At 45.8% G+C, this 26,161-nt stretch overlaps 2 protein-coding genes across 2 annotated transcripts; both read right to left on the bottom strand.

Moving 5' to 3' along the window:
- Positions 1-3,794: 3,794 nt before the first annotated feature.
- Positions 3,795-11,298, bottom strand: RBM43 (RNA binding motif protein 43). The gene is made up of 4 exons (XM_075710342.1): positions 11,239-11,298; positions 6,089-6,287; positions 5,480-5,574; positions 3,795-5,398 (listed from the first exon to the last, which is right to left on the bottom strand). Exons 1-4 carry the CDS (start codon positions 11,296-11,298, stop codon positions 4,658-4,660), a joined length of 1,095 nt encoding a protein of 364 aa, XP_075566457.1. The 3' UTR covers positions 3,795-4,657.
- NMI (N-myc and STAT interactor) lies at positions 10,602-24,213 on the bottom strand. The gene is made up of 11 exons (XM_075710341.1): positions 23,679-24,213; positions 22,677-22,822; positions 21,252-21,302; positions 19,585-19,662; positions 19,127-19,285; positions 17,616-17,723; positions 15,839-16,001; positions 14,773-14,879; positions 14,464-14,656; positions 13,700-13,806; positions 10,602-12,722 (listed from the first exon to the last, which is right to left on the bottom strand). The coding sequence occupies exons 1-11, from the start codon at positions 24,211-24,213 to the stop codon at positions 12,534-12,536; spliced, it is 1,836 nt and encodes a 611-aa protein (XP_075566456.1). The 3' UTR covers positions 10,602-12,533.
- Positions 24,214-26,161: the final 1,948 nt, after the last annotated feature.

The raw sequence follows: 26,161 nt of genomic DNA, 5'->3' as shown, positions 1-26,161 counted from the left end.
TGCAACCCTCTACAGCTAAGGAAAAAGTAAGTAAAACCAGACCGGGCTCTGTCAATTCTGAATTGTGCAGTTTTGACTCGATTTTTCTGGGGGTTTGGGGTGGTTTTTTAATCATACTTAATTTTAATAATTAATTTTTTTTTTCTCTTAGCCCAGTTGTCTGGTTATCTTCAGGCAGCCTGCTGCAGAAATCAGGGAAGACTCCCATCCTCTAATGGTAGGTGAAAATGGTGAAGTATCTACATGGGATTTCACTGCGCCCTTAGTTTAAAAGAGAGGGATGGAAACGGTCCCTTCATCAGTAACCGCGGCCCATTGAGGGGTAGAAGCCCACAGGACAAGAAATGAGATATTTTGAATTAAATTGGATAGAAGCCATGTATCCTATAAACACCACCAGCCACGCTAAATGCGAGGGAAGAAGTCACCGCAGAAATGTTGTGCAGCGGAGAGGGAATTTCCCCAGCATTAGCTTGGCCCTGCTCTACAGCTGCTTTTCTCTTGCACAAGATGTGCAACAAAACAGGAACGCGTGTGTTTGTTTACGGGAGCCTCCTGAGAGCCCAACCGCAGCCAAGTGAGAGCGCTGCTCCTCCGGATACACGGGCTGCTAAGGTCATCTCCTCTCTCCTGGTGGGAATACGTCCCCATCCGACCCCAGTGGGCTGCAGGTACTGACTCACCGGCCACCCTGAGCTCGCCCTCGGCTGATGACTGTTTGGCTTCATCTGGGTTTTATGCTTCTGAGTCTCCAGTGTGGCCGGATGAAGACATAAGCCTAAAAGCTGTCTTAAAGAATGAGTTATTTGCTAGCAGCGCTATTTATTTTTCCTACCTTTTTTTTTTTTTTTTTTTAATGTTTAAGAAAGACACATGGCTCCCAAAAGTAGCAAGTGCTTCTTCCTTAAGAAAATGTCACTCTGGCATTGCAGTCTTTCAGGAGACCTGACAGGTCTTTTGTCATTTTCTGCTTTTTTAACAAATGCACAGAGAAAGTTTTCAATGCAACTCAAAGGTGGCAGAGGCAGTTTTGATGACAACAATTAAACCTGAAGGAAGGGCTTTTTTTCCTAATGGAACAACCTCCTTCCTGCAGGAATTGAATACATCTTTTACACCACATAATGAGATGCACAGGTACAATGGGGAGCAAAGGAGGCTTTGTCCTCCCTTTGCCACGCCAGAGCAGCGCTTTGTGCCCAGGGATGGCGAAAGGACTCCAGCAAACCATTCTCCCTCCCTCCACCTTCCTCCATCCCCTCCCGTCAACGAGGAGATTGCTTTTACCTTCAAACTGTGTATTATTTTCCTGCTAAGGGATGTCGAATTGTCTCTCGAATCCTCAGGTTTTCAGGCGACGGAAAATGGTGCTTACCCCACTGACCGTAGTGGCGTGCTGCCAGGAACCGGGCTCAGCTTCTGCTGCTATTTGTGACCTTTTTAAAATTATTTTTTAGGCTTTGTCAGTAGGCGTTGTGCCGTAAGTCAAAATTTGGAGTTTAATAGATACAGCAGTGCCTTCCTTGCCACAAAAATACCTGTGAGAATGAGAGCTGGCAAGTCTCTTACCAGACCTGATACCGATTTGTTTTGTTGTATTTAAGTATTCATGGTAATGAAACAAACAGACTTTTTTTGCTAAACATCTATTGTTTTCTATGGTATCTGCATTGTGAAGGAAGGAACAAATACGTGTTATGATGTTACTCTCTTGAAATGCTGTTTATATTTTACAGCAAACACTAGTCTATCTGGTGGATCACAGCTTTTTTTCCTGTTATAGAAAGCAGGTTCCTCTGTGGGGTTAAGAGTAGCTCAGTCAGTCACAGGCCGTGCATGCCACAGCCTCTCTACTATCACCCGTAAAGACCCTGTGCTGCCCTGCCCTTCCACAGCTACACGGAGCCATCAAAGGTGACAAAGGTGGGGTGTTCCTGGCCAAACTGCTGCAAATCCAAAAAAAACTAGCCCCAGAAAGCCTGGAGCGTAACAATAGCTACTATTTACTCATCTGCCCTGGATCCAGATCCCTATTTACTAGGCACTCCCTAAACACAAAACAACCAACACAAAGCTCTTCTTGTCTAAAGAAATGACATCCAGAGAGAGCAGATGGGAGAACACCGGGAAACAATGAGACAATGCTGGCTGCTGGGTGAGAAACTGCACGGTGGCGAAGGGGCGTTTGACGAGCGAATCTGAAGAGGAGCTGTTACAACTGAACCCGGATTCAACAATAAAATTTTACTCAACCATGACGTTTTCAAGGTTTTCAGTTTTCGACTGAGAATCGTTCAGTAAAAACAACTTGCTTGCCAAGCAACGAGACCTGAATGACACCTGAGTGACACCTGTACCAGTGCTGCAAACCGTTCTGTTGTCAAATTTGGTTCAAAAAGCAACGCTCAGCCAGTAGTAACCAGTCAGGATTCAAACGGACACCAGTGCCACTGGTTTACCAGCCTAGCCCTAAAAGTTTATTGAAGTAAATAGGAAATACTAATGCTATGAATCAGAAAAAACTGAGGCTCTTCAAAAAAGACGGGAAGACCAATCCGGTCGCTAGTAAAGAGCACTAATTTCATTAAAGGATTATCCCTCATAGAGGATTTTCTCTTTTACAAGGTTGAAAAACTTCCCATCTTCGCTTAAGCTCTATGGGGAGTCCCCAAAGCAGCCCAGCACCGGAGGGCTGCCTGCGCTCCGTGGGGAGCAGAAGAGGGGGACTTCCAGGGCCTGACTCTGCGCACCTGTGCTCAGCCCCATCTCCGACCCCCTTGGTGAATCTACCGGCTACAGGGGACCTTGGAAGAGCTTAAGCCTTTAAATCATAGAATCACTGAATCGTTTAGGTTGGAAAAGACCTTGAAGATCATCCAGTCCAACCATTCACCTACACTACCAAGTCCACCACTAAACCAATTAAGGGCAGAGTAGCAATTTCATGTTTCCCGGCTTGGTGGCTGGATTAGTTTTTAATGAAAGTAAAACTAGAACAGAATCATTAGGACTGGAAAGGCCCTCTAAGATCATCAGTCCAACCATCAACCCAACACCCCCATGCCCACTAAACCATGTCCCCAAGTGCCACCTCTGCCCGTTTTTTGAACCCCTCCAGGGATGGGGACTCCCCCACCTCTCTGGGCAGCCTGTTCCGATGCTTGGCCACCCTTTCTGTAAAGAAATTTCTCCTAATATCCAATCTAAACCTCCCCTGGCGCAGCTTGAGCCCATTTCCTCCCGTCCCATCGCTGTTCCTTGGGAGCAGAGCCCAGCACCCCCTCCCTGCCCCCTCCTGCCAGGAGCTGCAGAGCGATCAGGTCTCCCCTCAGCCTCCTCTTCTCCAGGCTGAACACCCCCAGCTCCCTCAGCCGCTCCCCATCAGCCCTGTGCTCCAGGTCTTATATATTTAAATACTTGTATACTTAATACTACTCCCCTGCCCCGTTCCAATTCAGCAAAGTACTTAAGCTCATCATCTTCCCACTTTGACAGTGTATTTTAGTACACAGCATTGGCACTAGTTTAACATCTTTATCTTTCATTGGCATAATTGCAATGGATAATCAGTCCTGACAAGATTAGGCTTTAGGTTTGGTCTTCCAGCCCAAAGTCTGGGGGTTGGTTAAAAGAACATGGACAATATTTTATATAACTAATTTCTTTAATGGCACAAAACCTTAAAATTTTTCCTGCACATAAGACAAAACAGCCGGTGCTCTGTATGTTTTGACAAAGTATTCTGAACACACTGATATCACAAAATAAAAGGTATTTTCTAAACAGGTTTTATAAAAAAGCCTAAATGAGGATGGGCATTTGGTCCCTTGTAATGGATATAGAAACAGATTTCCATAAACAGAATCTGAATCAAGAGTCTAAATGCCCCAAGATTCTCACATCAAAACTTTGCATATGCTTTCATGTCTAAATAACACACTGCAAAGGGATGCTGCAGATGCCGTTACAGCTGGGAAAAAAAACCATTATTGGTCCTATGAAAACAAACTTGCTTATTTTCTACTGTCAAGAACTTCCAATGCCATCTTCTAAGGTCTTTCTCAGGACATGACAAGCCTGTAAATTTAGTAAGCATTCCACCCCCTCAAGGGTCAAAGCTCTACCTTCTTCATGCATCTCAATGATTTCCTTCTGCAGAAAAAGGCAACAGAAAAAGGCCACCATTCCTGTTTTCAGTGGTCATCTCCTTGCGCAAAGAAACCTAACTTCAACGCAGTATTTCATATCAGGCTGGCTTGCCCAGCTTTGTCAGTCTGACTTCTTATGCTAATGAGAACTCTTTAAAAATTTCTCTTTTCTCATCACGTGCTCCCTGACAGCAAGACAGAATGAGTGTGCATGTGCCCAGAACGCAGCTAACAAAAGGAAAATGGTGGCTACATGGAGGCTGTCCTCCTGGACAGAGGAGGCCTAACTTCTTCAGTCTCTAAGCTCATGAGAGATAGATCATTTCTTTCCTGTTCTGAACTTAATTTGGTATTTGCAGGGGAATGGGCTTGTTCACCCCCATGTGCAGACTTCCCAGCCTGTGAGTGGGAGGCAGGTGAGAGATCTGCAGTGACACAGGGGTGCACAGGTTGCACCAGTACAGTCTGTGTGAGAAGCAGGATGTGTGAAAAACATGAACGCTAACTTTCTACCTGGTGTCAAACAGGCTCTGAATCTTAGTGCTCACCTCCTTTGTAAATTCAAAAATCTCAGAAGAATTTCCTATAACATCAGCGTGAGTATCACAAAGAATGACCAAAACATGCGGGTAACGGGCTTTTAGACTTTTGCACACCTGTCCATATCTCTGCTTTTGATCTCTTATGTGCTCTTCAAAGTAGATCCGTCTTTTACGTAAAGTGTTATGGAGTTTTATAGACTGATTTTCAATTTTCTCTTTGATTCTTAATACCTGTCCAGCATCAGACCTACTTCCAGCATTCTTAATGTATACTGTAGTTATATCACCATCAGTGATGGGAGAAATTACAACATCATTTACTAGGAATGTCCTGGGGAAAAAGCGCTTCATGTAGCAATATATATCTGTGTCAAGAACAACTGCTTGTTTTTCCCCATCTGCATCACGAACAAAATCACTCGTCTCCGTGGTAAGTCCGTGTTGCTGCAGCCTCCTCCTTGGTCTCCGATGGAACTTACTTTCTTCTCTGTTGTCCTTCTCTGAAAGGGATTTTGCTTTTAGTAAGAGAAAGTCTCTCAGCAATTTGATTGCTGGAAATGACCCTTGAACAGAAATATGCCCATTGGATTGCAAAGGACCAAAGCTCAAAGCTGTGCTCTTCTTTTTAAATTCTTGTATCAGATCTTCTAGAACAAATTGGTCTTTGAAAATAGACATATTGAGGACAGATGTGACAGAGGTGAAGACCTAGAATTTTGAATTAGAGAAGTTAAGTAACGGTTAACATAGCAATGGAAGTACAACTAGGTAAATTACGAATGAGCTTACATTTTCACAGTAATGGGTTACTTTCAGCGGATAGCATCTGGACAACCTCCTGTCTTCCAGTCGATGTTCATCCTTCTTTAGAACGCTCTCTACAACTAAAGAGAAAGCCAGATTCAGTTGTTGCGCAGTAAGATTATGTGTCGTTGCCCGTCTGATGGTGGAACACTTCACGGGTGTGTTTCTCTTGGTGCTTTCCCTAACAATTTCTCATACATACATGCGGGCGATTCAATACTCTTGCCTAATGTTTCATGTGTTAGTCAAAATTGTTCAGAGAGAGACAGAAGCCTGTCTTCTTAGAACACTAACTGGCAGCGATTTATTCCTCAAAGGCCTGACTACAAAAATCGTTTATCTGTTATGCATGGTATAAATTTATTCCTAAAAACAAACAAAACAAACATCTTGCACAAAGCCTGTTCAGAGTCACGTCTTCACTGAACAGAAATAAAATCCTAAAACTCTGACTGACTAAAAGAGAGGTGTTAGTCTCCCAGTTCTATAAAATCCTAGTACCAATAAACAACTTAAAATAATTTGGTTTAGGGTTAACATTCTAGGGCTAATCCTTTGGGGGATGGATGTATTTAAATATGTTAATCTAAATACCTTCTTGATCTTCAAAAGTTACATACGCAACTCCTTTTTTTGCTGTCGGATACATGACTTCTTCCACATCTCCCCCATTATTCTTCGACATTTGGAAATGAATCATCAGTATGTCAGTCATGACATCATCCTGCAGAAGGCCATCTGGAATACCAGCGACGACAACTGTCCTTGCCGATTTAGCAGCTTGTCCGGTTGCCTGCGCGCAGAGACACGGCACACTGTCATCGCGAGGAGTACCCGTGACCTCCCACAGAGGTTCCCCAGATTCGCCCCAATCGCAGAAGTGACCCCCCCTTCCATTTGCACAGACAATGTGCACATTTAGGAGCTAATTAAGGCGACTGCTGAATGAATCAGATTTCGGTGAATGCCAGGCTCCCTCAGGCACCTCTCCATTTCTGTGCAGTAAAAAATGGCCTGACTCTTAAGTATAATTTACACCCTCTCAGCATCTTCTTTTCTCAGAGGAGTAAAAATTAGACCTAAATTTAACAACTTCTCAAATGAAAGGTCCAGTGTCACACCGCTAAGGTTGTTTGTTCCGATTCTAATATTCAAAACTTGAAGAGAATGAAAAATTTTAATTGCATGTACTTGTTCGGTTGGGATTGGCTTTTCAGAGTGGAAGGGTCAGATTCAGACTGTCCTTACTTGTTAAATTCATGAGAGCTGGGATCTAGGGTTGTGCTCTGACTCATCTCTCCACTTTATTAAATGGATAACCTTGTTAAATTGGAAGAACATTAATTCCAGTCATCTGAGACTCGCAGTGTGTAAAACAACTAACTACACACATGATTTTCATCAGAGCCAAACCTCCCAACGCTGCAAATATGAAAACCACCCTAAGTAGGATTTGCATCCATGTCTTGTTAAGAAAAGCGTATTTTCTTTCCATTCTTATTACACAGACATAAACAGAAATATTTCCCTGGGAGTATCACAGCAAAATTACTACAAATGGTGGAACACTGAGTAAATTTTGTAACAGTTCATTGACTTTTTGGAGGAAAGAAAATAATTTACTATGTCTGCATGGCAGCGTTCACGGGAACGAACTGTCAATAACTTCAGAGCGACTGTACTCGAGGTCAGTCACTCCATCTAAATTCTTTTAGACTTCTCTTACAAAGTTTCTTCTGGACCTGCACTGCATAAAACATTAGGGCCAGCGCAGCAGTTACAAAGCCTGCGGAATGTGCCGCCGGGGGCGAATGCTTGGTTGACGTGTGTCCAAAGCCTCTTGGACCAGCACCGCGATGTTTCTGAAGGGAGTGAGGAGACAGATTCAATGAGACCGTGCAGCCACACAAGCTTTTAATTCATGAAGATGTGAGGCCTTTTTTTAATCCCCCATCACATTTAAAGAGCTAGGAGCTTTAATTATATTAGGCGGTTATTTTGGTGGTAATGCTCATGCGAAAGCAAGTTTCTGCACTAATGAGACACGAGGAGAATATAAACAGAGTGCTTCCAAGATTGACGGAGTTTTACGCAGGCTTTTCTCACGCTTCACACAGCCGACGCAGCGCGTGCACGAGCGGGAGCACTCAGCTGCCAGACGGCATCTCACACCTTGCCAGCTGGTATTTTGGAGCAACGCTCGTGCCTACCGTTGGGGTTAGAAACAACACCCACCCCCCGCCCCCCGCCCCACGAACGTAGAGTTTGTTTGTGCTGAATCACTTCTAAGCCAAGCCCGCATTGGGTGGCTGTTGCCAGGCGGGAACTGGGAGCTGCCGAAGGTGCCGCAGTGACACGGGCGGGTAAGGGAGAGGAGCACCGCAACGCCGGTCGCCGGTTCTGCACAGGGCCAGGCCCCGCATTCGCCGTTTCTCAGCAAATCCACCACGGGGATCAACGCTGACAAGAAATTGCATGTGAAGGCTTACCCATAGACCTCACCGCTTCTCGCTGTTCTTAAAAAAATGAAGTGTTAGCACTAGTGAGAGGGCAATCGGACCTGTTGCTACGGCTAACGGGAAGGCCGGGGCAGCAGGCTGCGGCAGATGGTGCTGCTGTCTGAGCACCGAGTATTTCTGCAGCGTGGGCACCAAGCGAGGGACGGACACGAGTCGCTCCTTCCCTTCGTCTCGCAGTTGCTTTTAACCCGCCGAGGCTTTCAACAAGCGGTGCAGGAGCAGGCCGCTCTTCCCACCCCCGCCGGCGGGCCCAACGCGCAGGCCCCGGGAGCCCTGCTCTGAGGGAGCCCCGCTCTGAGGGGGCCCTGGAGGCGGGAGCCCTGCTCTGAGGGGGCCCTGCTCTGAGGGGGCCCTGCTCTGAGGGGGCCCTGCTCTGAGGGGGCCGCAGAGGCGGGAGCCCCGCTCTGAGAGGGCCCCGCTCTGAGGGAGCCCCGCTCTGAGGGGGCCGCAGAGGCAGGAGCCCCGCTCTGAGGGGGCCCCGCTCTGAGGGGGCCGCAGAGGCAGGCGCCCCGCTCTGAGGGAGCCCCGCTCTGAGGGGGCCGCAGAGGCAGGAGCCCCGCTCTGAGGGGTCCCCGCTCTGAGGGGGCCCCGGAGGCTGGAGCCCTGCTCTGAGGGAGCCCCGCTCTGAGGGGGCCCTGGAGGCGGAAGCCCCGCTCTGAGGGAGCCCTGCTCTGAGGGAGCCCCGCTCTGAGGGGGCCCCGGAGGCGGGAGCCCCGCTCTGAGGGAGCCCTGGAGGCGGGAGCCCCGCTCTGAGGGAGCCCCGCTCTGAGGGGGCCCCGGAGGCGGGAGCCCCGCTCTGAGGGGGCCCTGGAGGCAGGAGCCCCGCTCTGAGGGGGCCCTGGAGGCGGGAGCCCCGCTCTGAGGGAGCCCCGCTCTGAGGGGGCCCCGGAGGCGGGAGCCCCGCTCTGAGGGAGCCCTGCTCTGAGGAGGCCCCGCTCTGAGGGGGCCCCGCTCTGAGGGAGCCCCGCTCTGAGGGGGCCCCGGAGGCGGGAGCCCCGCTCTGAGGGAGCCCTGCTCTGAGGGGGCCCCGCTCTGAGGGGGCCCCGCTCTGAGGGAGCCCCGCTCTGAGGGGGCCCCGGAGGCGGGAGCCCCGCTCTGAGAGAGCCCCGCTCTGAGGGGGCCCCGCTCTGAGGGGACGGCGGAGGCGGGAGCGGCCCCGCGGAAAGGGCCGGGCTCTCCCCCGGCCCCAGCCCTTCCCCGAAACCCCGCGGCGGGAACCGGCCCTTCCCCCGCCCCGGCCCCACAGCGGCCGCGGCCGCTGCCCTCACCCGCCCGCCCGCCGCAGGCACTTGCCATGGCAGTCGCTCCGCCGAGGTGGGGGGGCTGCTCCGGGGCAGCGGGCGGAGGGCGGCCGCCTCCCGAGCACCGCCCGTCCCGGTGCCTCCGCCGCGGGGGGCTCTCGGCGAGGAGCGGGAGGGCTCGGCCTGCCCCGGCCCGGCCCTGAAACCGAAAGAGAAACGGCGGGGCCGGCGCTGCGGCAGCCCCGCAACGGGGGGGACGGGGACTCCGCGCCGCCTCTGGCCGGCCCCGCCGCGGGGAAGCTCGGGAAGCGGCGGCTCCGCGGGTGCCACAGGCGGCGGCTGGAGCTGCCCGGGGCCCGGCCCCGCTGCCTCGCCCGGAGGCGCACCCCGGCTGGTGGCACTGCGCTTGGAGGCCGAGCGTCGTGGAGCCGGTTAGGGTGGGAAAGGCCTCTAGGATCATCCAGTCCGACCATTAACCTGGCACTGCCAAGTCCACCGCTGAAACAATTCAGGGGAGAGGAATAATTGCATGTTTCCTGGCTTGGGGGCTGGATTAGGTTTTAATGAAAGTAAAACTAGAACAGAATCATTAAGACTGGAAAGGCCCTCTAAGATCATCAGTCCAACCATCAACCCAACACCCCCATGCCCACTAAACCATGTCCCCCAGTGCCACCTCTGCCCGTTTTTTGAACCCCTCCAGGGATGGGGACTCCCCCACCTCTCTGGGCAGCCTGTTCCAATGCTTGACCACCCTTTCCTTAAAGAAATTTTTCCTAATTTCCAACCTAACCCTCCCCTGGCACAGCTTGAGCCCATTTCCTCTTGTCCCATCGCTGTTCCTTGGGAGCAGAGCCCAGCACCCCCTCCCTGCCCCCTCCTGCCAGGAGCTGCAGAGCGATCAGGTCTCCCCTCAGCCTCCTCTTCTCCAGGCTGAACACCCCCAGCTCCCTCAGCCGCTCCCCACCAGCCCTGTGCTCCACACCCTGCCCCAGCTCCGCTGCCCTTCCCTGGACACGCCCCAGCACCTCAAGGTCTTGCTCGCCCTCATCCCACCCTGCCGATGCTCCCCTCCCGTGGCCCCTCAGCGCAGGGCTGCAGGAGCCAGCTCCCCGCAGGGCGAGGCGCGCACCCAAAGGCTGTGCCAAACCCGTACAGCTCCCCTGGCACCCAAAGGGTCCCACGCCGGGGCCGTCCAGCCGACCGACTCGGCACTGAGGTTCGGCTCACGGTGGAAGCTCCAGCGATGGAAGCGTAGAAGTACTCGGCATGTAGTACAGGTATAAAAAAGTCACAGCTCTTTTTCAAACTTCCAGTCAAAGATAAATTCACTCCAGTCGGTAGAAAAAAGGATATTGCCATTTATAGAAACATCACCTAAATCCCGTATTGTTGTTTTTCATCATTAAAACAGTTTTCCAGCCTTTATGAGGCACCACTACTGCTTTAACATTTAAACAGTATAATCAATTCATCAGAGAGAAAACTGAGACATTTACAAATACTGATTGTCTTAACATGTTACTTAAAATCTCACTTTGATTTTACATACTTAAAACCCGTAGCTTCTCACTACTCGCACACACTGTGATACCTTATCAGAACTTTAAACTTCTTCCTTTTTCAAGGATTTACTTCTCCGCATTGTATCAGTGAGGCACAGTTAAAACTCATGACATTTTTTACCTTCATCAGGTTTTTCCTTTCTTAAGGCATCCAATCTTATCAACATTTTAAGACTGTTACATGCAAAAGTACACAATCTCCATAAATACTCCAGTTCTACCACTTTTTTTTTCAATATTTCATAATTGTCAGGTAATCGATCCATGCCTTTGCATGCACTAAACAGTAAGAGGTGCTACAGTCACGTGTATCTCACCCAACAGTAAATTCCAAATCAACTGTGGTGCTAGCAGCCTTTTAGTTTCCCATATTCAACTGTATCTATTGCCTACTACCAGTTTCTCCGGAATAGCAATACCTGAGGTGTATTTGTAGTGCTCTTCTTGCACGAGTTTGGTGCATTGTCGTTTTTCTTCATGCTAAAATGTCACATACTAGGGAAGTAAGTTCTTTTCGGCGTTAGACCCATGCTACTTTGAAGTTAAGATTACTGTTGCCAAACCATTTCAGCCCCCAAGAGTAGCAAATAAAAAGGACGACAGCAGAAAAGGAAAAATGTTCCTCCTTGGAACATAAATCCTTCTCTGACCTTGCACTTCCATTTTATTTCAAAGATCTTTTAGAATGAGAACTGGAAGGATGAACTGGAAACAAAAGGAGGACTTTGCGCGCTGAAAAATTCATTTGCCCTAAACTCTGTGTGCCTTTTTCCAACTGACCCCTCTCTATGTCCCCTCCCAGAGCCAGCAGCTTGGCCAGTCACACGCAACAAAATAGGCACCTCGGACACAGCGCTCACCATCAGACTTTCGCCAGCGTTGTTACAAAGCAGTCGGGTTTAGATAAAGAATCATCTCAAATTCTTAACTGTAATATTTTAAAGTAAGCAAAATCATGAACAAAAATGCGGAAAAATGTAATTGTAGAAACAAACATTAAAACCAAACAATAAACCAGGCTATTAACTCATCAGAAGCTCAGCAGAATTTTCATTCTCCTAGGGGAAGTAACAGCATTCTGACAGCTAAAAGCAGTAATTACTGCTATGGCATTTCTTATAAGGTGCAATTTCTTGAGTAAATCTGTGGTGGTTTTGCACACTCCTTTTCCCTTTTTCAATCTTATCATGGATTTAATAATGTGGATTTTATGAAATCACAGGATAACTGCTTTCAGGTATTTGAGTTACGGTGGCACACAGCAACCTCAGCAGGACTGGAGTTCTGTCAGAGCTACCTTTTGAAGCTATGGCACTTCAAAACAGCAGGTCTGCGAAGGTGCTTTCGACTGGGATTACACACAGCTTTTGTAACTAAAATGTAAGAAGGAATAGATTTATCCCACTTTGGAGTGTGTGAGCTATCTAAAATTTGCAAGATACAAAACCTGCGAATTCGCAGAAAGCAATCTTAGATGAAGTTTCAAGTGCCGGTAAAGGCTTTTTCTGTGACTTTATTCAGGAGCCTCTGGGACACCAAGCAGTGAGTTTTGCTGAATTTCTACGCCATTACACAAATCAGAAAGACAGGTAGTTCTTTTTCAAGTATAAATTTCAGAATATTGAAGTACAATGTCTGCATAATTTCCTGTGCCTCTGATGAAGCAAAAACTCAGAAACTCATAAGTTCAATCTACAATTTTCTACACGGCATTCTAAGTATCCTCCTCAAAACAAACACACGTTACTCCTTTTGATACATATTTGATTTTCTCTATTTCCCCACCACTGTTACTAGGCTTTTGAAAATGAATTTCAATCATGTCCTGTATACTTTCCTCATCATCTTCTGTCTCTTGAATTCCTTTCAACAGAATGGTCTTCTTAGAAATCCCACAATAGAGCTATTGAGGAAAGAAAAACAAAATTGTATTACACATCAGCTGTTGCGTGTACATCTGAAAGAACTGACAGATACTGGAAATAAACATATCCTTGATCAGATATGGCTAGGATCTTTGATTACATTTTAAGACTTTGGACAGTGTGGTGTATTTCTGTCACTGAAAATAGCAGGAGCTCTGAACTCTGTCACACACTACCGAGTTCAACAGGCAATGCACCCAGCCTCCTTAACTGGTGTGTCCTACGCTCCTTAATGCTCACACACACTGGATTTGGGGATCTCCGATGACTCTAGACAGCATCGCTCCGTAAAAATCCATGCCAATACATGAGACACACCTGCAAAGAATGCTGTTGTATCTCATAAACGCACACGCTCTAGGCAATGCTTTAATTATAAAGGCCTGATTATATACACAATACTGACTTGATTACAATCTATTTGTACAAAGTAAAAGACAATTTCAGTGAGAATATGATGAGCAAGCAGACTAGTGTTACAGGAAAAGAAGTCATTATTTGGGCTGAATGAATGAATGAATGAAAGAAAAAAAAAGAACGAGCAAATGTTTCATAGAACAAGGGTCTCTACGGAGACTGTCAACAAGGCCTCTCATTAGGGATGAATATCACAGTGCTCTGTGACTCGGAAAAACGTTTTTGTGTCTACTATTAACCTACTTCATAAACAATTTGGTATCTGCCTCCTGTCTAGCACAGGCATTATGGTGAGTAATGATATAATTTGATCAAGGAAAGACATGCACACCCTTTTAAAATAAATTACTGCTTTCACACTGCAACACAAGATTATCAGCAGAGCAGCATATTGCAGACTCACACTTGCTATTAAGTTTCACAAAGTGCATGACACAAAAGCTTCTGCAGTCCTCAGAACTGAAAATTCTGCCCATATCGCATATTTCCCACGTATCTGTTCTATTTATAGAGGCTAGCCTGGACTAGATCCTTTTACCTGAAACTTTTCCAAGTGTATGTTGGTGCTTGGGGACACAGAAAGCCTGTAACACCTTCCATTTACAAAGAAAGGATATTTAGTACATCTCAGAAAGCCGTCAGTTGCTGTAATGGAGAATAAGAAAAAGAGGAGTAAGAGTAATATAATCTAAAATGCATTTTGTAAGCACATCAAAGAACAGGCTAATATCTCTTACATGGATTTAGAAACTAATATATGATAGCACACTTGTAGATTCTTCATGTGCATTTTGAAAAAAGTTTATCTGGCATTTAAAAAAAAGCAAAATCATTAAATACCCACAAAAGCTCCTGAAATAAATCTAAAGCAGCTGCTCTAAATGGATGTGGCTCCACTGATCTTCACAGAATTTCATACAGTTGGGCAATCTGAATGCCAGTCTAACTTCATTGTCACAAAACAAGAGCTAAAATCAAACACATTTTCCTAATTTTCTTTTTGCAATCTATGTGTCTAGCGATGCAAAGAAAAAAAAAAAAAAGCTTTTGACAAAGAAAGAAATAAAGCTCGCAAACTGCCTATCAGGTCATGTTCGATCAAAAAGGAATACGATGAAATGCTGCTTTATTTACAGACGTGTGGCTGAACCCACATCTTTTCCTGATCTACTTAACTCTCCGTGGGAAGAATTTGCTATCTTCAGTAGTTAAGTTAACACAGAACGTAATATGGAATGGAACGTAACGCGGAATGGACAATACGGCCTGTACATCTAGCTAACAAAATATTACATACTATACCTCCAGATCTGAGGAACGTAATAACAGCTGTTCTAGACTCCTTGTCATAGTTCACATTTTCTACTTCTCCTCCTCCTCCCTGATGAGATTTGTAGAAATTCAGCTCTAATTTGTCTCTCACCCAGTCTTCAGGAATGGATAGCTCAGGTACTTCTGAAACGTTGATCTTCTTTCCAGAAATAGTGACATGGAGCTGAAAAAATAAATTTCTTGTGCACTTTGTGACTGAAAACACCCAAAAACATGAACCTGAAGCTTTGTAAGTACTGCAAGTTTGTATCTTTACAGTTTCGTATTTCAGTTGATTACCTCAAATTTGATTCCCATTTCAAGTGTAAAAGGCTTCACTCTCACGTTTGCTATTTTGTTGTCCAGGTTCACAGTATGCTTACCAATTTTTATCAGTCTCTGGGCAACTAAGGAAAAGCACAAGAAAAGCCTTGTTTAATCATTATAAAACCAAAGCTATTCCTCAGTTTCTTACGCAAAATCGCCTTTTGCATCAGTAAAAGAGAAATAAATAACAGTTAGGCAACCAGATCCCACTACCTGTGTCTTTAGGTATGTCTGTTTCCATAAAATCTCACTGGTTATAGGCAACAGGTAAAAATATTGTACTATCTTTAGAATAGTATAGAATAGTATAATCTTCATGCCATCAAAATATGCCCTCGCTGTATCAAATATTAATACCAGACTTCTCATATTTCATTTAAAATACCTTTGGGTGGAAACCACATCACTACCAGGTGCAGAGAATGCCTATTAGCGATGCTAGATTTTAGCAGGAAGAAATGAATCGGACGCTAGCTTTGTATCTGCCAAACGCTCGCGTAACTGCGTTACCCACCAAGCAGGCCCAGCCAGATTGCCGGCAGGATCCTCGCAGGCAGGCACCGGGCTGTCCCCACAGCAAGCATCTCAGTGGGAAGCAGGCAAGTTAGGGACTGCACCATCCCTCTGTCGCCTCACATCTACCCGTCATCTGACGCGTACGCACCCTTAACCAACAGAACTGCTGTCAGAATGAGGGACTGCCCGGAGTAAAGAAAATAATCAAATTCTGCTGACAAAACATTTTGAATCATTCTTGACAACACTCTGTGAGATAGAAACGTACTCTCAATTTCAAACACCAAGTATTGTTTGTATTAGCTGAGAGCAGAAATCTAGTAATCCAACAAAAACATGCAGAGTGCTTGCAAGAACTTTTTTCTACTGAGTGGTATCATAATAGTGAAAGATTCTCCGTGTATTCTTTATTTGGCTGCTGTTGATTTTTTTATTTTTTCATAATGTTTATGTAAATCTTTTCCCTTTGGCAATGAAATACATCTGAGACGTTCATTTTATACTTAAAATACGCATCACATACCTTCTTCATCTTCAAAAGTGATCAGTGCCTGGTTTTGATTCAGTCTGAATGGGATTTTTGTAGTTACACGAAAACTACAGTAAGTATTCATATCTGGATAATCATCCTTCATGTCTTCCATGTGAATGAACTTCAGTTTCATTTCTGCTACCTTTTTTTTAATCTAATATTTTAGAATCAAGATAGAAAAAAAAAATCATTTCTGTAATTTATGGCAGAACAGAAAAATGAACAGTAGTCTTTCCTTGAAGTGCTATATATATTTTGGTTTTCTAAAGTTTAGCAGTCAAGCAGATCGAAGTCATGGCTGGTAAAACAGGTATAACTCTTCTAACTAAACTGACTAGTTGTACTTGTCTATTCCTGGGATTTTTGTCAATGAGGTGGGTTCTTTTTTCCCCTTGATCAACTTTGAACTTAAACTTGACCTTATACAGTATAAATCCAATTGAAGTCCACAGGGATTTCCACGTGCAGAAGAAGAATACTTTTGGTATCTAAAATTTGCAAAATGCCAGTATCAGTCACTTGCATTGCCATTTATTTCTGCCTAATTGCACCACTGCTCTACAGCAATGGGAAGTCTGCTAATAAACAGCCTTGTATGTTGCCATCTTAGTAAAATAGATAAGAATATCCAAGTATTTTATAACTAGGACGGTTTAAAACTGTTCATGAAAATGTTGGTTAGGAAAGGCTGCTTTGAGGGAGTTTCAGATAACTCTTTTTTCCCCCTTTATGTAACTGTTTCAAAACACAAGCCTGTGCAGAAGAAAAATGCTGTTTGTGTCAAGATAAAATAACCAGCATAATTAAAGCATTCCTGCCACCTGTCTTCAAAACTAGCATCTTATCTATGAGCCCGCTTTCCTTCCATTCCCTCAACAGAAAGAGAGATGCTCTTCCTCAAGATAATTCAGCCCCTGGGTGTAGGCCCCCGTTCACACTGAATCTCCTTCTAGAGGAGCCTTGCCCCGTCCAACAACTGCACAGGAGGCTGCACTTCACTGACATCTCCTAAACTTAGAAATGTTAATTTAGTAAAGCTAAAGCTAATATTGCGATGTTGCTAACATTAAACAAGGTAACACTTGGATAGAGTTTCAATCTCTGTATAAACAAAAAATGATCGCAGTTTTCATTTTACTGTAAATTCCCCAAAGTATTTGGGTTTGTTCCAATTTGGAATGAAAATGTGTTTTTAAAAGCTGAAGTTTCCACAAGGGAAGTTCCAATTTCTGAACACCTCAGAATCTGCAGCAGTTTCACCAAAAGACACTTTGGATCCTGAGTTTAGATCTATTTAGTATCACTAATATTTATCGGGCTGCAAATCGAGTTATTTCTGATTTGGAGTAACACGAGAGAGACTATAATCAAGTCAAGCTCAATATAGGCTAAAATAAATGCTACATTTGCCATATAATGGACATATTCCCTTTCTTCCATCCTCTTACGCAAGAAATATAAAATGAGAGTACTTGAAAATTACTAATGCTATGTGTATTTTTTATTCCAGTGTCTTCCATTTAATAATTTTCTGTTTTTCTTCATTCCTTTCATGTTTTCAGTATCTCACATACTTGTAACTGTTTCCATATCCTTAGCCTTCCTCACATTATCTTGCCAGATAAAATAAGAAAATAAACCTTCAAGCTATATTTTACATTGAAATCAACAGAGGTTCAAATGCTGAACTGGACCCAATGGTCTTGAATTGACAAAATAAACATGTACCCTTTCTAAAGACAAGTTGCAAAATATTTCAAACTTTTACCTGACCATCCTGCAAAGGCACTGAACTACATTCTGCCAGGTCTCCTCTGAGCTTTTCAATCTCTCTCTTCAGCGCAGCATTTTCTTCTCTTAGTACACAGAGTTCTCTCTACAGCCCCGAAAGTATTAAATGCAAAATTAAACACATAGAAGACAAAAATATATTTTAGCAAAATCTGTAGGCATTAGAAACTGTTTCAACTTTTAATTATTCTACATGACAGCCATGCGTGATACATTTTTTGCATAGCTTTAACTATCCGCAAGGTCAATTCCCTCACCGAGGAGCAGTTTCAGTTAAAGTAAATTACAGTGAGGGTTTCTGAAACGAGGCATTAGTGTTTCCAAACACATATAGTGTACCATAAATTGCACAGCGCTTTCCATAGTTATGTCAGTTCCTTATACATGCAAGGTCAGAGCCTATGTCAACACGCATTTTATTTTTTGTACCACGTGTGATCTTAGTAACTGTTATTGCCTTTTCTGGAACGTTTACCGGGTGAGGACACGCTGCTGCTCTTCCCTCTTTATACTTCTTCAGCAAGGAAGAGGGAACACCTCTTCTACCTCCTATCTGCTACACACTTCCTCCAAACCAATGAATCCTAAATGGGCATAAAGCCCACGTAACTAAATCCAGTATTTCCTGGACAGGGAACACAGCAGAATGAGAAGGAAACACAGCAGATGTAGTCAGCTCCAGCCATCCACAATCAGAAGATGGCTCCTTTAAAGTCATTAACCACTCGAGACATTTAAACCAGTTCCCATCAGCTGAAGATAACGTAAAACAAAAGCCAGATGATGATAATGACCTCTTCTGGCTATAAAATCCAAACATTTATGATTCAGAAAATCTCACGCCAACCTGAATGAACTTAACCCTATTAATTATATTTTAATAGCTTGTAATATTGAAGCCATAATTTCTCATCAGTGATTTACAGGCCAAACCAAACTTCACTGAAACCACCTCCTTGACAGCCTATGGAAACTTATCCTATTACTGTACCAACGACTGCACATGGCACACTGAGGTAATGAACCAATTAGTTCTGGAAAGAAGAGCCCTCTTCAAACAGGTTCTGGCTCTTGCCCAGCTCATTGTCACTTAAGAAATGCTAATCCCTTGGGTGCGGTAACATCTTACAAGGTGGGCTGGGAGTTGACAAAGCAGTGGAATCAACCCATTCAATTTCATCTGCATCACACAAAACTGAAACTCATCTGTTAGCGGAGAACCTTGGAAGACTGGTTTTGTCAGTCTTCATCTCCTATATGAAATAGTTCTCAGTTTTGCCTTCACTCTTCCAACATTACCGTAAGACTTGTTTTATTGCACGGTTCTTAATCTGCCACTGCAAAACCATGTGTAGAACATTCTAGTCATCCAGTCTGCAAACCGGTAAAGGTGTTCAAACTGAAAAGGAAATACTACTCTTTTCTCTAATCAACACCTCCTTCACAACTCCCCAGATACTAACAGCTATAAGTAAGCCTTCTCCATACCTCATGGGCATCCCTAGACATAATAATGTCCTTATGCTGTTTCTCTTGAAATTCCTTCAGTTTTATCAGCTCCCCCTCTGCCTTAATGCACTCTTGATCAGCATTTAATGTACAGAGAAGTAGTTCATGTTTTGTTCTTTCAGCTTTTGTAACTCTTTCCTGGATAGTAAAAAGAAAAAGATTAAAATTTTTTTTTTCTTCCATGGGAACAAACAAAACCTTAAGTAAACCCTTTATATTTCTTTACTTTTAACACTTTGGATAAATATTTCTGTTAGACTTACAGGCGTAGTTACCACTGAGATCAACACAAGCACGTATGTTGAAGAACAGAGAACAAGTTAGGCAAACATGTTAGAATTGGGGGAGAGTTGATTTGGTTTTAGAAGGATGGACTCAAGGTCTCCCAAGTATCTTTCAGCTAATTTCCACAATTCTATGTGCTTTATAGAACTTGCCTTCCATTTCTGCAGTTCTTCTTTAAGTCTTTCCATCTCATCTTTTAATGTGCCAAAAGGGTCAGGGGTTACCACACTCTGAAGAGAAAAGAAGCAGCACACACAGGTTTTCCCTTCCATTAAGCAACAGCTGAGGCATACCAAACAATTCAAATGAGTCTTCAAAATAAAAAAAAAAACCAAAACCCTCTGCAGTTGGATGAAGCATTTTGCCATGGTGGTTTTCAATGTATGACCATTAATGAAAGTCCAATGTATTTTGCCTGTGTCCTCATTTGCTGTTTTTCTCCAATTATGCAGGCAAGATATGTGGTGAGTCAATCATTTTGAGAGACCGACTGTATTTCATAATTAAATCTTCCTAGAATCTGCATGCCAGAGGATAGCATATACCACATAATTTTTTAAAAATACATTCAGACACTTAGGCCAAATCATTTAACTATTTTAATGGCCGGAGAGGACAAAAAACTAAGAAAATGGATCCTGGTCAGTAATCATTACTTGCTAACTATCCAACTGAAAATATTCACAGGCTAATATTTTGATAAATAATAAAAACAAGTTGTCTCTATGTTCTTCCACATGGAACTAAGCCCCTCAAACCCACAAATCTTTATCTATATGCCGTCTCACCAGTTCCTCTAAGAGACTGTATAAAGAATACACAGGCCTAATGAGAAAAAAAAAATCAAAATGGGATGCTTCCAAGCTCAGGGAGATTGGACAATAAAAGGTAACATCAGGCAGGAGGAAGGTGACAAAAGCAGCATTTCTGAATTTAAGTACTTCAGGGCAGAATTTCACAAGCACAGGAAAACTACAACTGGAAAAAGCCCAAGAAGAGAGAAAATCATCTCTGTTCTGTTTTGTTTCTATGGCTGCAATATTCTGCAGAACAGAAAAAAAAAATCCAAAGAGACCTGCTGAAACAATCCCTCCCTTTTACTTAAGATTACATAAAACTTGAATGCGAACCATGAAATTTAGGCATGGAAAAAGTCTAAATTAGATAATCTTCTCAATTCTCTTGGTAATGCTGGGTATTTCCTAAAAACAATAAAATACATTTTTTGCGCTACTTTGTCCAGTTTCAAATGCCTATTAAGCAACAGGGAAATCCCTATCTGCGTATAACTTAAAACCGGAAAAAAATTCCGTCACTCAAGAGACTGAGTGCAGGAAAGCAGGATGCACGTGCCACAGCTGGAAGGCGATAAGAAAGAATGCCTGTTTTTTTACTGAAAAATGGTCTAAGACAACAGTTTTTGACCTGAAAGAAAGAAAAACATATCAAGGAAAACACAAGAAATCCCAGGCAAAGTCCCATCCAAACTACTTGCTGCACTGCAAGAACTGAATCAAGGGAGGTGCCAGGAAAAAGGGAATTCCCCTAAGAAACCTCCACAGAGACAGATGAGCAAGCGAGGCAGGACAGGAAAATTCTAACAGAATCTGTAATGCAGACACTTTGGAATGGGACTCTCCCTGTGGAAACAGGAGACAGGAACAAGGAATGTCCAAAGTATTAAAGGATGGAAGACGGTGAGACAGGAAGTTTCAGAAACACTGTTCTAGCAGTCCAAGCACAAACTTTCATTCAGAGATACTATTGTCAAATACAGATTTTTCCAGGTAGCACATCAGGAAATACTTACAATACTTACAAAGCTGTTGTCTTTTAAAGATAGCGGGGGAGTTGTTAAATCCATTGAAACCTGAGGCAACAGGAAAAAGAATTACAACATTGTGAGCATTAGGTTTTCTTTGCAGCAAAATAGAATACCACAATGGAATACTAGATGCTGTGTTGGGCTAAAAGAATTTTTAAATGTAAATGTTGTATCTTTTTGTACGCAAAAGTGATATATGTTGGATATCTGAAGTCTCCTTCCTTACTAAGCATAAAAGCCAGACGTGAAGAATTCTACATCGCACAACTTATTTTTTCAGTCCTGAAACTCATGTACTTACCTTTATGCTATTTTTGTACCGTTACACACACGCTTAACATCCCGTATGCTCCGTGCTTAAGAGATACAACCCTTAAACCTGCTTAACACAAATGAAAATGCTTCCGTTACACAGCAGATAACGTAAAGTCTGGAATCTGTTGCCACAACATTTGGTGGAGGCAGATAAAAAGGAATTTAGACAAGTTCACGGGCCACTGATCCAGAAACTAATGCTAAAGCGCACAGGTTCCTAAGCAAACCTAGGCTGTGGATGCCGGGGCAGGGCCAGGGCTTCGCACCACGGGTTCGACGCTCTCGAAGCAGCAGCATCGAACAAGACGCGGGTAGCAGGCAGCCCGGTGTCCTGACGCCGCTGGATATTTCTGACGCTCTCACCTGGAAATTCTGAGCTTGGTTTTTACCCAACACCGCTATACCATGTTTAGCGGGCATGGTGGTGTTGGGTTGATGGTTGGGCTGATGAGCTTAGAGGGCCTTTCCAATCTTAATGATTCCTAGTTTTTACTTTCATTAAAAATAATCCAGCCCCCAAGCCAGGAAACACGAAATTGCTACTCTCCCCTTACTTGGCTTAGTGGTGGACTTGGCAGTGTAGGTTAATGGTTGGACTGGATGATCTTCAAGGTCTTTTCCAACCTCAACGGTCGTAGGAGTCTATGATTCTACCCACTGGGTTCAACAAGGAGGCTTGAATTGAGGCCGCCTCTGGTTAACGATCTGGGAATCCCTTTCTGGTTTGCCTTACGTAACCAGAATTTACCGACCGATCCCTGATTCAGGAAAGCGAAAGTAGCATAACTGAAAAAAACGCATCTTCACTTGGCTTCTCCACAGGACGGCCCAGCCGGCAGCGAAGAGGCCCGTCTTGCCTGCGCCGCCACGCTTTCTCCTGTGGCCCGGGGGACCGAAAACACGGCTGACGGCCTCGCTCGAAGCTCCAGCAGCCCAGCCGCCCACGCTAGCCCCTCGCCTCCCCGGGGAGGCCGCTCCCAGCCCCGGGGGCTTCGGGGAAGACCGCGCCAGCCCGAGTGCCGCGGAGAGCCCGAGGCCGGCTGCCCGGCGAAGGGCAGGCACCGCCAGACACCGGGCGGGCAAGCCGGGGCTCGCACAACTTACAGCCGGAGGAAGCGCCGGAGCGGAGGCGTTTCTGGGGTCGCAGCCGCACGACGACAGGGCTGGGGTCGCAGCCGGCCTCCCCGCAGCCCCTCCGGTCCCCGCCGAGCCACTTCCCCGCCGCCGAGGGCCGCCCGCTTTCGCTTTCGCTTCCCCGCAGGCGGAGGAGGGGCTGGCGGGTCCGTCCGTCCTTCCCCCCCTGTCACAGGGCGGCGGCGGGGTGCCCGGCCCCGGGTCCCCGCGGGCGACACCGCTCCTCTTCCTCGCAGTCACGGGGAGGAAGGCGGTGCCGTCCCCCGCCGCCCCCTCAGCGGACCCCGCCGCGGCGGCAAACCCCCCCCGCCCGCCGTCCCTTCGCCCCCGGAGGGGCGTGAGCGGGACCCGCAGCTGAGGGGCCTGGGCTGCGGAGCCCTGAGGGTTTACCCCGCTGCACAGCCCGTAGGCAGCACCCGCGGGTAGCGTCCTCCAGAAAATGGGAAAATCCCAGAAAAGGTAGGGAGCGGGTGGGCTGGGAACGGCCGCTCGTTGCTGCGTCTTCAGGGAAGGCGCAAAGGCTTCGAGCCAGCTATCGCCTCCCTTCCGTTTCACCTCTTTTTCACCCATTTCTTCACTTGGCTGGAAGCTTCTGGTTTGGCCTCTGGATTTTTCTGTGAAGTGACGTGGCTAAGACTTGGTGTCCTCAAGCTAATTCCACTGGATTTGTTTCATTTATTTGTTTGCTTTTTTTTGTTTTAAACCACATTCTCTGGGATTACGTGTTTGTATTATAAGCAATAGGTCTGCCTTCTTTGCCAGGCTGTGGCAAAAGGCATAAAACATTCAGTGACAAAAAGACCCTTTGCTGATGGAGGTGCCACATTCAAAATCATAATTTCTGGAAAAACTCTTGGAAAACCAAGTGGCAGGTGGTGGCCACGCAGCCCCTTCCCTGGGAGGGCAGCAGCCCACCATCTCAGAGGGAGCCCGCCATCTCGGAGGGAGCCCACAACCTTGGAGGGAGCCCACAATCTCGGAGGGAGCCCGCCATCTCGGAGGGAGCCCACCATCTCGGAGGGAGCCCGCAATCTCGGAGGGAGCCCACCATCTCGGAGGGAGCCCGCAATCTCGGAGGGAGCCCACCATCTCGGAGGGAGCCCGCAATCTCGGAGGGAGCCCACCATCTCGGAGGGAGCCCGCAATCTCGGAGGGAGCCCACCATCTCGGAGGGAGCCCGCAATCTCGGAGGGAGCCCACCATCTCGGAAGGAGCCCGCAATCTCGGAGGGAGCCCACCATCTCGGAGGGAGCCCGCAATCTCGGAGGGAGCCCGCCATCTCGGAGGGAGCCCGGCATCTTGGAGGGAGCCCGGCATCTTGGAGGGAGCCCGCCATCTCGGAGGGAGCCCGCCATCTTGGAGGGAGCCCGCCATCTCGGAGGGAGCCCGCCATCTTGGAGGGAGCCCGCCATCTCAGAGGGAGCCCGCAATCTTGGAGGGAGCCCACCATCTCAGAGGGAGCCCCCCATCTTGGAGGGAGCCCGCCATCTCGGAGGGAGCCCGCCATCTCGGGTCAGGGGGATGAGGTGGGGCAGGGGGTGGCAGCCATCTCTCATCGAGCAGAGGCCTTCATCCTCCTTCCAAGAGGCGCGTGGTTGATTTATAAACCCTTCAGCATATAGATTCATAAAAGTGATCCATGGCAGACGCACCTCGAATCAGGCAACAAGTCATTGATGGGCAGCGTATAGGCAATGCCAGCTTCGTTCTGCGCTAAGTGTTTAAGGTCTCTGAGTCTTTTTCAAGTCCTTTGGCTGGCCATAGTATGTGCTTGATGAGTTGGATTGGAGCACCCATCTGACAACTACCTCCTATTCCCCCCTCAAAAAAAAGCCCCATCTTTGGCCAGATCAGTTCCCAGTTCTGTGACCACAGCTGCTACTGCCAGCACAGGGAAAGAAGGGGAGGAGAGCTTCAGCATGCACATAAGTCAGCTTAGACAAGTCACGAAACGTGGACTGCTGTGAGGTGACTTATGGTTGCAAACATTTGCTGTGTTAGCCAGTGGGCACTCATTTCCTAAAGAGATTTCAGGGAAGAGCTTCTTCGGGGAAAGAAAAGCTTAGATTTCCATGATGATCACTTTGAGGAAGAAAAAAACACTAGGTCCTCCTTGAAGAGGAGGGCAAAAGGCTGTGGTTACTGAATGATCCTTCTTCATGTAGGTAACTAAAGGAAAGAGTCTCTTATGGATCCTGAGAGAGGTGGTATGACTCACTTCGTCGTGCAGATTATGTTGCTGGACTTCTCGTGACGGGAGCTGTCGGGTGGCAGGTACAAAGTGTGTGTGCTTAAGCATGGGTGGGTGAAAGAAAAGTACCACAGACATCTTTCACTAATAGCTCTTGGATTTAGGAGCAGACAATGCATCCAGGGTTGTAGCCAAGCAGTCGGACACAGCTGATTAAATTCAAGACTTGCTATCTATTTAGATACTCACAGTAGATGCACTGCAGTCATGAACAAAATCTGGGCAATGTCTATGTCCTAGGCCAAGAAAAAAGGAAACCATATTGCTTTCAGGTTTCCTTTAAAACTAAGCTGACTAGTCTTTTACATGTTACCCTCAAAATTGCAAACAGACTTGTACTCATTGGCCAAAGTATTTTGTATGGTTAGCAGTCGATCAGCACTGACTGTTAAAGAAATTAATCCTCAACAATTCAGAATATGCCAAATAGTTGGAGAAAGAGTAGAAGCTGACTTTGTCACTTAGCAGATGTGGATTTCTACTTCCAGAGAAAAGCAGGAGGAGCTGTATAGCAGAGAAGCATTGCAGTGAAATTGGTCAGGCTCTGCATGCACGCTTGAGGAGGCCTGTGCAAGAGCAGCCAGATCAAGGTTTTCAGAACTTTTGCTTTCGTTGGCTATACAAAGGGAATCTTGGATTGCACCCTGCTTGGATAGCAATCACCTTGTGCCACTGAATTCAGTGGGAGTTTTACCCTTGGGGTAATTATTATGGCAGTTTCAAATGTCCTTATCTGGTTTTTAAGATAAGTGGATGAAACTATGACCCTGTATTCAAGATTTTTTTAAAAAATATTTTCTGCTTTGACAATGGATAACTGTGTTTACTATTGCTTTATAAACACAAAGTTGGTTACTAATGAGATGAGTAAAAGGGAGAGGTTTAGCTGGAGTAGCCAGGGAGGAGGAGGTAGTTGTGTTATGACCTAAGTACATCAGATTTCAGATTTAAATGTCAGAGTGGCAGGCTGTTCTCCAGTAACCGTGGTCACGTTGGGAAGTCACTGCTGATCTGAAAGAGCCTTATTTCTCTAAACTCCAGGGAGTGCAGCAACGCCAATCTGTTTACATGGCCTGCTTTGGGATGTGAGCTGAACAATGTGTTTGTGCTTGTTTGGTGAAGGAAATTTATTGGAGATACTGAACGGGGCCAAGTTCCTTAATTGATATGAACTTGACTTGGGGTTGATACGTTAATTGATTTC

The sequence above is a fragment of the Pelecanus crispus genome, chromosome 5, assembly GCF_030463565.1.
Source record: "Pelecanus crispus isolate bPelCri1 chromosome 5, bPelCri1.pri, whole genome shotgun sequence".
Taxonomy (NCBI): domain Eukaryota; kingdom Metazoa; phylum Chordata; class Aves; order Pelecaniformes; family Pelecanidae; genus Pelecanus; species Pelecanus crispus.
The sequence above is the reverse complement of the archived record's forward strand: the minus strand, read 5'-3'. Positions and strand labels throughout refer to the sequence as shown.